Below are 12,948 nucleotides of genomic sequence, written 5' to 3' on the forward strand. Positions count from 1 at the left end.
TTGAAGACGCTCCTGCTCCACCTAACACAGTGGAAATGGCTAAGAATCTGGGGGTAAAATTCTATACCTCTCTTTCATTTCGGCCCCAGGTTCTTGCAGTTGCTGGGACATGCTTCCACCTCATTAAAACCCTTTAAAAGCTTTTTGATTCCATTCCTTTTACTACAAGAACGACATTTGCAGTAGCACTTATCCTCTCCAGACTAGACTACTTCAACAGCCTATTCGCAGGAGCTAATAAACAAGTTTAAAAAAACTATTGGTTGAACAACATGCAACGGCGCAAGTAGTGCTAAAACTGCACCGCAAATCATCTGCCTCGGCAGCCCTTAAATGCCTTCACTGGCTGCCTATTCATAAAATAATCTTATTTAAGGTACTATTCATTACTTTCAGAGCTTTTAAAATAATATCTAGCAACCAAATTTACCCCTAACACCACCGTTAGGACCCCCAGATCCACCTCAGCTAACCTCCTTAAACCACCAGCCTACAGATCCAGAAGAAAAGGAGGTACATCTTTGGCAGTACTAGGAACCAGAACATGGAACCTCAAGCCAACACACCTAAGGCTGATAGAATCAGAAGCACATTATAGGAAAGCTCTGAGGACCTGTATCTTTGGGTCCTCTGATGCACTTCGATTTTCACTCATATAATTAGAATAGTTCACATGTCTTCCTGTCTCCCCTTTACCCCCTCCGCATAGCACCGGGATGCTCCTTTCGGAGAGACAGTTGCGCTTTACAAATCGTCACATCAAATCAAATTCAATTTAATTACAGATCAGTTTTAAAAGTAATTGAATGAATTGTTCTTCATGTGCTCAACCCCCAAATGCTGAGTTCTGCAAACTATTGTTTATTATACATTCTTAATTCAATGGTTCCTACATTTGATAAGATGTTTTCATTGTCTCAGCTCTTTCCGCGATGTTCACATTATGATAGCCTTTTAAACTTTACCTATTGGCAGAAGAAAAACTCATTTTCCTAATTATTTGACAAATTACACCCCCTTTTAAACCAGGTTGACATTAACACTTGATACAATCTATTTGCCATAAAGCACAAGTCTCCTGAGAGCTCCTTTGACCTCTTCATTCCTGAGTCCATAAATGAGTGGGTTGAGCATGGGAATGACCACTGTGTAGAACACTGAAACCACCTTATCCTGAGTGACAGAATAGCTGGATGATGGTCGCAAATACATAAAGAAGATGGTCCCAAAGAAGATGGAGACAGCTGTAATATGGGAGGCACAGGTGGAGAAAGCCTTGCGTCTGCCCTCAGATGAGCGAATCTTCAGGATTGTGCTGATGATGTAACCATAGGAGGTCATTATGATGGAGCAAGAGGTAGCACCTAGAGAGGTGGCAATGACAAAGATAAGCACTTGGTTGCTTGAGGTGTCAGTGCAGGATATCTCCCAGAGAGGGGGCATGTCACAGAAGAAATGATTGATTTCATTTGAGCCACAGAAAGACAGACTAAAGGTACAGGCAGTATGCATGACTGCTAGGAGAAGGCCTCCACTGTAAGCCACAGACACTAGCAGTGCACAGACGTATCCATTGATTATAACCGAATAATGCAATGGGTTACATATGGCCACATATCGGTCATAGGCCATTACAACAAGGAGAAAACATTCAGAGGATGCAAACACAGAGAAGCTGAAGAGCTGGACAGCACAGCCAGCAAACGAGATGGCCTTGTTGTAGGTGATAATGTTTGTCATAGTTTTTGGAGTTACTGCTGTGGAATAGCATAAGTCTACGCATGATAGATTACCAAGAAAAAAGTACATCGGTGACCGGAGCTGGGAATCAGTCCTTATTAGAAAAGTCATTCCAGCATTGCCCAGCACTGTGACAGCATAAATTACAAAGAAGAGCACAAAAACGAAAGCCTGAATGTGTGGTTCATCAGTAAGCCCCAGGAGAATGAATTCCCTCAGCCATGTTTGGTTCCCACCTTCCATTGCTTGATGTTAGGCCAGTTACAATCCAGGATTGCGCAGTTGAGTAGGTCTCCAGATATCCCCAGAGTAGCAGAAGACTAAGAAGCAGAGTTCTTCTTCAACTAATTAAAGATGTTCAGATTTTTGTAGATGGACAGGTATTAAGGAATCAGTGTGGAAACCAGATGGGGGTATGAGTCACTATCTAGTAGTGTACATGTTCTGTTTTTGGGTAGGTTTACTAAGACATAGGACAGAATGAAAAGGAGAAAATACATGATTTAGTGATCAGGTAGAAATCGCTTATCAAAAAGTCATGTTGTGTTCATGAAATGCTCTCAGGTTAAGTACAGACATGCATATGATTGCCACTAAAAGGTACTATTGGCAAATGATCTATGCATGTGGTTGTCACAATAAAAAATGTGTCTTTACATTGAACGTGCATACATCATACTTAAGGCTCCTTATTTCCTTAATGCTGCTCTCTGACGCTTCTCACTATCATTTGTGTTTTCTGAGTGGTTTGAAACCACAATTGACCAAATGATGCCAACCTCCGCCTGCAAAGGTATACTATTCTCTGCTTGTTGCTACAACCACAACATTCGCATTAGATGATGTCCAATGATCATTGAAAAGTAATTAACTGTAAAAACGAACTGAAAATTACCTGTGTGTTTCTCTACGACAGGGTGGCACAATGCCTAACGGAACACTTTAACAATATTTGAATGTGAACATTGAGCACTGTAAGTACCATAATGTTTGCAGAGGCTAGAAAATGTGTCAAAGGACAGTCAGGATAAAGAGGTTTGCTATAACCAAGGACCACTAAGCACTAAGGGGGACAAGTGCCACTTATCGATTGCATACCTCTTCCCCTAGTGCAAGCCCGCCAACCATCTGCACAAGAAGTTGAGGCCACACCACCCATTGTTCATGTCTCCCTCCCAAAGTTTTCTGGCCATTGGTCCTGAAGCATCCAACTGGTCAACGCCATGTTTGCATTGACAGGCCCACCACGCGCCCTACCGAGCTATCATCCCTGACCCCTCCTGTAAGAGAGAGTATGGTTGCTGCATCCCTTTCACCATTTCCTGCTCCAAGAATTCCAGCACCTGTACAATGTTGTACATCACCTCGTCCAGTAAAATCAGCAAACAGTCCCTGATTTATGTTTTGGTGGTCTTTTATAAAGCATTGGCAGGAACCACCATCATGGTGGTTTCTGGCAATGGAAATCACTGTTTGGTACAGGGATCTGTCAGCTTCATGCACACATGAATCAAACAGTATTATATTATTATTTAAAAAAAAATATTATAATTAAGGCTTCCAGTTTCCCATTTTTACTGATTTTTACTGATACATACAGACAGAAAACAGTCTATTTCCCATTTGTATTTATTTTTAAAAGTGGAGTAATACAGAAAAGTGTGATTCTTGTCAGTGGGTCTCCCTGTTGTTCTTCATAGACTCAGGACCAACTGCAATCAGATAGACACCCAGGGGATTTAAAACCAACTGAGAATCCCTTAAATACAGGCATCTGTTAAAATACATTTGTATATAATGCTAATATTTAACTGTAGTTTTTTGTTATATTTGGCTGCTAATTTTCTAAGAGGGGACAGGAATCAAAGTATTGCATGTTTAACACTTAAATAAATGTGGAAATATACTATTTTATGACTCCATTTATTCTCAAAACATAAAATAAATATGAATATATACCAAGAAAATTCCCAAAAAATAAATATCGATAAATATAGATAGAAATATTGAACAACTGATGTATATTCAAGCCCAAATGGTTGCAAATAATTGTGAAATGGGCTTTCATACTTGGCAGCACAACACATAAAAAATTCATTATATCTACAAAATGACAATGAGAGGTTATCAATTTCGTTACATTGAAAAAAAAGAGGTGGCTCCGAGGCAAACATGCATTTCCACCATCACTTACTGCACAACTGGTTTGAAAACCTGTAAGAAATGTGTTTCTACAAACAGGGAAGTTTGAAGACTAAGAGAATCTCTATCTTAGTCTACTGACTGATTGTGTGAAACAATACTTTTACCAGTATCTAAGAGCATGCCATCCCTTTTATTAAGCTTGTGGCACACTCCATTTCATTCATAGAGAAGCGACATATCTGAATTTAATATGCTTTTTTAGATAAAGGTAGTTTATTTAGATAAATGAGCAATTTCAAAATAATAGTTGGCAACCTATGCTATGCAGCGATAATTGTTGTTGACAGATTTTGAGGTGTAAACTATTCTAGAATGAACCTCAAGAGTTTTGTATGTTTATTAGTTATATTTATATGTTGCTTGTGTTTATACGTTTGAAGTGATTCTTTGCCAAGTCATCATTTTATTTCTACTTGTGAAGTCTTAGAAAAGCTTCAAGGTTAATTTCATGTATGACAAACACTATTAAGCAACCATTTTCCACTGTTAGTGTCTCTGGAATTTTTGTTTTGCTGTGAATAATAAACTCTTTACAGCTCATTGGTTTGTGAGTTATTTAGACCACTAAGCCTTACATTAATTATTCTCTGATGCGTGTTTGGGAAAAAAAATGAAAATGTAAACTATCATCTAAATTGATGTCTAGCTGGGATATGCATTCGTCTGAAGGATTTACGATTTATTCATATGAAATTTAGCATTCATTATCACAAAAACAAGAAACACCACTACCTTGAACAATCACTAAGTTTACCAATGTGTGTTCCGCAAATAACGTCATTATAAAACGACCAAAAAAAGAAGCAAATAAGTATCTCCAAAAAGAGTAGTATTGGCTCTATACAGGCGCACCAGTGATAATTATGCAATATGTAAAGAAAAATATAGCACTTCACCTCATAGGGTACTACTGCTCAGGAACCATTGGTGGAACCAGCACTTTTTGGTTGGATGAAGGGATGCCCGCCAGCAAGGTAGAACCAACTACCCCAGTGAAGGGTGGATGATTAGACGCACTGTACAAACTAATTGGAGAATACTTGAATCCAATTCACCTAAGTCCCTTCTATCCTTTTTTGCACGGCCAGTGGCCACATTCCCTGGAGTGTGCACATTCCTTGCGCATTTCAACTTCCTCCCTATCAGGCTTGTCCAGGAGTAAATCAAAAATATCCACATACTCCCTTTTCCAGATCTTTTCTTTCACCCCCCCCACGAAATATGCCTGACCAGATGTTTTTATGGTAACGGTATTTCCCCAAAACCTACGTTTGGCAGTAGCTGTGCCATATCTGAAATCGCTGAGTCTTGATGCTTGGGGGGTGCTTCCGTCACTGCTGCACTCCCTTGAGCTGGTTCAGGGGGACTCTTGCCCTTTTTTGCAATGCCTTAGGTGTTAGCCTGGTTGGCTGCTGAGCCCTGGTTCCCCCACAGCACTGTGCCACCTCTCCCTGATGTTCCCGCAGCCCCAGGATGGGCCCCTAGCGTCCTTGGCCCCTCTACTTGTGCCAATAGCTTTCTGGTCTTCTCTCCAGGTCATCACCCTCTGATTATATGGCTCCACTTCTAGCCGTAGGGGTCCACATACCAAATTTGGACAACTACGTTAGACCGGCAGGCTGATTGGTCACTAAATTTGGCTGACTAGGTGGTTCCCCCAGATTCACCTCCCCCTTGGTACGTCGCTTGGCACGCTCAGACCCGCGGGCACATGCCCCCTTGTCTTCTCCACTGGTTCCCTTCTACCCCGCCCTGAAGTCCCAGGAATCAATCTGGAAACCAGTAACAAACAATATGCCCAAACTCCTAACCAGAGACTTATGCTGTGGAGGGTCACCCGTCTCCACTGGCCAATAAAGCTTGCTCCAGTGGTCGGTTTTGTTCCTTAGAATTATGATTTCTCATTTGCTGCATTTAATGTGAGCTCGTTCATTCCTATCCAGCAACAGATTAATCTGCTGATGTTTTGAAATTCCAACAGTGAAGCCTGGGTATTATCTAAATGAATAAAAATCTGGGGATCATCTGCATAGTTGCACTCTACAACCCCTATCTAAAAGTCCTTTAATTAGGGGTTTAGCATATGAAGTGAACGGATGGGGTGAGAGAAATCTATCCTTCGAGCACTCCACATGTAATCTGGGTAGACGTAGGAACAAATGCACCCAGAATCACTACTTAAGTACGATTCTACAGGAAGAACTTTCTCCAATTCAAGGCCATATCCTTGAGCTCTGCTGCCTCCATGCGGTCAACAAGAATTTCATGATCGACTATATCAAAGGCAGCTGGCAGATGTAAGATACCAAAGCAGATGTCTCATCATCCACTGAAGCCATTATCACTGATTCAGTACCGTGGCCTGGATGGAAACCTGCTTCACAAGTGGTTACAGACTGGCAAATGTACAAGGACTTAACACCACCAAAACAGCACTTTTTAAGACGTTTTGGTGACGTTAAACCCATCGCTTTATTTACAAGGCGGCGTTAAGCCACTTAATGCGCCTGTGCCTCGTCCAGCGCCGGCCATGCCGCCGGTGGCCCTCCAACTCAGCGATTCTGCTGGTCGAGGTCTCAACTATTAGCTTTGAGGCCAGAGATCGGCTGTGGCAACACCAAGTGCCACCCCTCTGGGCTGCTTAGCAAGCACTTTATGTGCAATGACTGTTCCTTCTCTCTCACCCCTTTTTCTGATAGCCCTCGAGTATGTAGCAAAGAGGAGCCTCATCAAGTACCACCTAGAAAGATAAAAGCCTGTCTCCTCAACTGCTGGTCTCTCCCACGGCACGCGGGCGATATCTGGATATCCCTTACTTCGCAGTCTTGGGATATGATGATCCTCACCGAGACTTGGATTAAAGATACGTCCAACCCAGATATTACCCTGGCGATTCCTCCAGACTACCAAATTGTCGGGATCAGTCGGCCAAGCACTAAAGTAGGAGGAGGGATCGCCATAATATTATGGCCACAGTGGAAGATTACTTCTAGGAAACTAGCTAAAACTGGCCCTATTGAAGCAATGTATTTCAGCATCTCAGACTCAACGCATCTGATTCTTGCAGGTGCACTGATCTACAACCCGCCAGGTACCCAGCCTGCTTATCTCGCGGAGCTATTAGTGACCCTTGCAGACCTATCCTTGAAACACCCCCATTTCACCATCTTGGGCGATTTTAATCTACATGTCCTGTGCAAAAGCAAGGTCCCGGATGGAAACTCTAGCTGGCATAAACCTAGACCAGAGAGTACATGGCCCTACTCACAATGCGGGTCATACCCTGGACCTTGTATTTTCGAATTTAGCAGCCCTTACTACTTTGTCGCCACTACCCTTGACCTGGACAGACCACTTCTTAATCCCTTTTAACCTGACCTCCCTTCCCCCTCTGACTACTTACAGTAGGACTGAGAACTGGGGGAGAAAGTGGTACAAATTTACCTGGGACACGCTCAAACCCACAATGATCAACTTGAATTGGCAACTTTCGGACGACTTGAACGCTGATGTCAAGAAATTTAATAGCTATCTCTCCACAGCTATAGACACCATTGCCCCTTTACAATCCCTTTTTAATCGGCCCGAACAAAACCCTCCACCCCCTAGTTCTCGGCAACTATGCGTGAAGAAAGAAGCAAATGTAAGAGGCTTGGACGCCTATGGCGACTCACCTATGACCCTTCTGCTAAAGTCATATACAGAACCGCCTTAAAAAAATTCCAAAAACTTAAACAGGCCACCATGAAAGAATAATTTGCCAATAAAATCAACGCCGCGGACAATTCGGCCAAAACACTACATCAAATTGTGAAGGACTTCACTAAACCGGCAGCCCTTACTCGCCTTACTAAACCCAGTCAAGAGCTCTGTGAAGGCCTCTCTGACTTTTTCCATAATAAAATTATTGATATTTTTCCCTCCTTTAAGCCCCCTGAGAGGGCCGGTGTGGACACCCTAACCCAGCTCCATACCCCCTCTAGCGAAAAGATGTTCAGTGCCTTCAAGGCAATCCCTCTGGAAACGGCCCTTCTAAAAATGCAGCGATGCAAATCAGGTTCACCTCTTGACCCGGTTCCCGCCCAGGTGTTTACTTCCCTGGCTCCAGTTATCATCCAACCATTAATTAAAATGTGAAATTCCTCCCTTCTCACCGGCCACTTCCCTTCAGCATGGAAACAGGCCACACTGATCCCTATTCTAAAAAAGTCAGAGGCTGAGTATACAGTAATTATCGGCCCATACGCTCCTTCCCAAACCAGCAAATATACTGGAAAAAGTCGTGTAAGAACAGATGGCCGACTATTTGGAGTCCAGAAAACTCCTCCATGATTCGCAATCCGGATTTAGACCCGGATATAGTGCGGAGACAGCACTAGTAGAGGTTACAGAGACGATTAGGGAGAGCGTGGACAGAGGCGAGGTAGCCATGTTGGTGCTCCTCGATCTGTCCGCGGCTTTCGATACCGTCTCTCACTCCATAGTGCTGGATATACTCCATAATATAGGGATACGAGACACTCATTTGGCCTGGATAAAGTAATTCCTAACGGATAGAACGCAACAGGTGTGGTATCGACCCGATCTGTCCAAAGATAAAAAAATCCTTAGTTGTGGAGTCCCTCAGGGGTCGGCTCTCAGCCCCCTTTTCTTCAATGTTTATCTGTCACCTTTGGCAAAGGTGATAGAGGCCTATGGAGTCAGAGTGGTCTTCTATGCTGATGATACACAGCTATTTTTTTCTTTTAGAGATCACTCTGACAAAGGACTTCCAAATTTCAAAACTTGCCTTTCTAACATTGTATCATGGAGGACCTCCAATACCTTGAAGCTAAACACCGACAAAACCGAGGTGCTATTCTTCAACCAAAAATCTCCTTTGCCGCCGTCTATGTGGTGGCCGTCAGAGCTGAACCCTTCCCCATCTCCTGTGAAAGTTGCTCGGAATCTGGGCATTAAAATTGACAATGAGCTATCATACAAAACCCAAATTCACAAAGTGACCTCTGCCTGCTTCGGCAAATTACGTATGATAAAAAAGATCTCCCCCTACTTGCCTATGGCCTGTATGAAGACTATAGTGCATGCTCTCATTACCTCCCATCTGGACTACTCTAATAGCCTATTTGTGGGAGCTCCAGCATATCTCCTACAACGGTTGCAGATTGTTCAGAATGCTGCGGCCAGGCTGATATGCAACATTTCCTACCGCCATTCTATCTCCCCTCACTTAAAGAGCCTTCACTGGCTCCAGATATCCTCCTGCATCCAGTTCAAAGCCCTGGTTCTTACCTTCAGGGCTCTGAATGGGAAGGGTCCAGGGTATCTCAGACGTAGGTTGAAGCTAGTCCATTCTTCACGAGCCCTTAGATCCAACCACCTTCGTCTCCTGCTCCCCCCGCTTCCGTCGATCTAGAAAAGGAGGCAGAGCTTTTGCGGTGGTCACTGCAAAGCTATGGAATTCCCTTCCGTTAAGCTTTCGACTGATTGAATAAGAATCTCAGTTCAGATGCAAATTGAAGACATGGCTGTTCTCCAGCAACTAACTTCTAGTTTCTATGCCGCTGCTGTCCTCAGCGCCGGGACACCCCCGTTGGGGGTAGCCGCACGCTTAATAAGTTTCATAAATAAATAAATAAATGTGGCTTAACGTCACCTTGTAAAAAAGGCACCCTTTCATGCTATTCTTGAAAATGTACACGTGAAAGGGGTGGGCAATGGATGTTGCAGTGGATATTCTGCCACAACACCTATTGATTTTGATGCTGCCCCCAAATTAACAATAGTGGCGCAAATATGGGGCAGCGGCAAAATTAAGACCAAAAAACACCTGGTCTTAACATGGCAAAACAAGGAGACTTTCTGCTTGTTGTTGCTGTTTCTATGTGTGTTGCAATGTGCAACACACATAGAAACAACAAATTGCCATGAATGATTCTTTATGTGCAGGAGGTGTCCCTACAAGCACATAAACTTTCATTAAAAAAAATGGGATTTGCAACTTCTATGTATGCTGCACAACGCAGCACACATAGGAGTTACAAATCCCCATTCTGGATTGTTTATGTGCAGCAAGGGACACCTTCCTGAACATAACATCATTCCCCCCAAAGCAGGCACCCTTGCACACTAGTGCATTATGGTGCAAATGTGCCTGCGTTGGTGCCAGGCAGCTTAATTTAGCACCAGCGGAAACTCAGGAGTGCACCATATCATTGTAAATACGAGGCCCCCCTTCATTTTTTTTAACTGATGGAGTGCAGCATTAGCAATTTAGGAGCTAACCTGTGCTCCTCCAGTTCGTTGTAAATATGCCCCAGAGTTCCTGAACCATGTACGACTGTAACAGTTTTGCTGGATAAGGAATGAGAGAGATAGGATGATATTTTTTTATTACCTTGAGGTCGTCCTCTTTCTTTTTTATAAAGGGGATCACCCTTGATCTTTTGAAAGTTTTTAAGAACTGATCCCTGTAGTATAGGTTTGTTCAAGAACTTTACAAACGGGGCTTCAATAGCCTTCCCGTTGTCTCTTAAACATGTGGAGAAGACAGGTCAGTAGGGGATCCTGTTTTGACCCTCACTATCAGTCTTTAAAGCTGGCTTTACTCCCAACAACTAATGGAAGTGAGCCAGTAGGGATTCTTTGCCTCATCCTGCCAGTTCGAATTAGAAAAATTCTTGAGAAGGTTCTGCTTTGGGGAGGATAACTCATTCATTATTTTTTAAATCTCTTTTTGTTTACAGGAAGCTTCTGAAATTTTAGTATAATAGTAATTAGATTTGGCTATAAGTATATCAGCTTTACCTTTTAGTTTATTTGAATTTTAGGAAGTTGGCTTTTTGATTGAGGGAGGAATTAACCCTTTTCAACCAATTATCAAAATCCCTCTTCAGGTGAGCCTCAAAAAGTCACTAAAATGTACCTGTGCTTAATCCTCCAGTGGCTTGGCGGAATAGTAGTCAGGCTTAACTTAAAGGCAATGTTTAAAGTATTTTTGCAGCACACAAACAGTAGTAAAGTGAAAACACAATGCAAGAAAAATCCCAATTTAATTTAGAAAAATATAGTAAAATAAAATTGATTATTTGACTCCAAAATGACAAAAATGTAATCACTAGAACAGTAACTATGAATTCTTACAGTTTTTAGTGAAATCTAGCACCTGAAAGATCAAAGCGCCAACTGAAGTGCAGACATCTAGTCGTGCAACACCAGTGTAAGTCCAAAGTTTTGACTGACCACAATGAAGCACAATTCAGTTGCAAGAACTGGATTGGGCCCAGTTTCAGCTTACCTTTGACATTTTGAAGAAAATGTATGGGAAGGTATAGGTCAGTGGGATAAAGCAGCTGGCGTTGTCCGAGGAGGAAGTGCTATCGCCAGGGAACTGCTGGACAAAGGTGCCTTGAAGAGTTCTACATTCGGACTTTTGTGGAAATTGACAAAGCTTCCACAAGGCATGATACCCTTCTAGAGAGAAGCTGCTAAACAGGATTTGTTACATCAGAGAAGAATGTAGCAGGAGCTACCGTATAGACAGGCAGACTGGCAATGTACCTTGGACAGATCAGCAAGAAGGTAGATCCTAGTCTCCTCCAATTCTCAGAGCACTTTTTGGCAATGTTTTTAATTTTTTGGATTCGCCAAATTTAGCACCACTCACAAGGGTCCAGGACTGAGTGGGTACCAATTTGAGGATCAGAAGTAACTTCGGGCTGGGTGAAGTTGCACTTTAAAGTTGTTGGAGCTTTTTCTGTCCATGTAGCTCAAAACAGGAGACCAGCCAATTATCCCTGTGAGTCACACTGGTAGTCCTGGTTTCAAGTAGCAAGGCAGGCCTCAAGCAGTAGGGAAGTCCTCTGAGGATACAAAGCAGACCTCAAGCAGTAGGAAAGTCCAGGCCTTCTGAGTGTCCTACAGAGGTTCAGGGGTGACCTAAAGAATAGATCTGAGTGTACTATTTTGATACCTGATGCCAGATTTGAAGCTTCAACACACCAGATGTTTCTGGAATATCCTCCCTCTCTTCCAAGGCCCCAATGTTTCTGGGGTGACAGAAGACTAGTGTGAAGTTCTTTGTGAGTGTGCTGAAGCAGCTCCTTTGAAATATAAATGGGTCTGGGAACAGCTCTGCCCCTCCCTTACTTAAAGGATGACCCATTCTACTAAATCTCGTCCACCTTTGTTACACTGCCTGAGAGGAATTCACAAAGGCAAACAGCCACTCACGCTAGTCATGTGACCCAGGACACAGGCTGCATGTACCAAATGGTCAGGATAAGTTCCTAAAAGTGGCATTTCCAGATTAGTGATTTAGTATTCCACTTTACCATTAAAGAGGTTTTTAAATTGAAAGAGGCCAAACATAACTTTCCTACCTGTTCCCAAACAAATTTAATCACATATTAAATATAATAAGGCACTCAAATGTTATCCTATAGTAAAGGTAGGCTTCACAGTGGATGTATGATGTTACAATGAGATCATTTTGATCGCGGTACATTACATCGCTGTTTTTACAATGCAAGTCGTTACAACGACTTGCACTGTAGGGCGCTGGACTTAGGAATAGTATGATTTACTATGCCAACTCCAGCCTACGTACAGTAGGGAAGGTGTTGGAATAGTAAATCATACTATTCCTAAGTCCAGCGCCCTACAGTGCAAGTCGTTGTAACGACTTGCGTTGTAAAAGCAACGATGTAAATGTATTAAAGTGTTTTGACCACGTTGTTAAGGTCGTTTCCCCTCACAGTAGTGAAAAACAAATTTACATTTTTTTGTACTACCAGGACATGTAAAACTTAAAAAAGTACTTGTCCTGCATTTTAGATGCCATGCTTCCTGCCCTAAGGAAGGACTGTTTCAGGACTACCTTAAGGGTGACATGTAAGCATTATAAATTAGGTTTTGCCATCAAGATGTTGATTTTGCTAGTTCAAAATGGCAGTTTCCAACTGCACACACCGGCTGCACCAGCAGGTCTGAGATATGTTTAAA

At 42.6% G+C, this 12,948-nt stretch overlaps 1 protein-coding gene across 1 annotated transcript; it reads right to left on the reverse strand.

Annotated features, from left to right (window-relative positions):
- Positions 1-1,053: 1,053 nt before the first annotated feature.
- LOC144768687 (olfactory receptor 5AR1-like) lies at positions 1,054-9,570 on the reverse strand. The gene is made up of 2 exons (XM_078652522.1): positions 9,555-9,570; positions 1,054-1,985 (listed from the first exon to the last, which is right to left on the reverse strand). The coding sequence occupies exons 1-2, from the start codon at positions 9,568-9,570 to the stop codon at positions 1,054-1,056; spliced, it is 948 nt and encodes a 315-aa protein (XP_078508648.1).
- Between the last annotated feature and the right edge of the window lie 3,378 nt (positions 9,571-12,948).

This window comes from Lissotriton helveticus, chromosome 1_1 (genome assembly GCF_964261635.1).
Source record: "Lissotriton helveticus chromosome 1_1, aLisHel1.1, whole genome shotgun sequence".
In the NCBI taxonomy this organism is placed as follows: domain Eukaryota; kingdom Metazoa; phylum Chordata; class Amphibia; order Caudata; family Salamandridae; genus Lissotriton; species Lissotriton helveticus.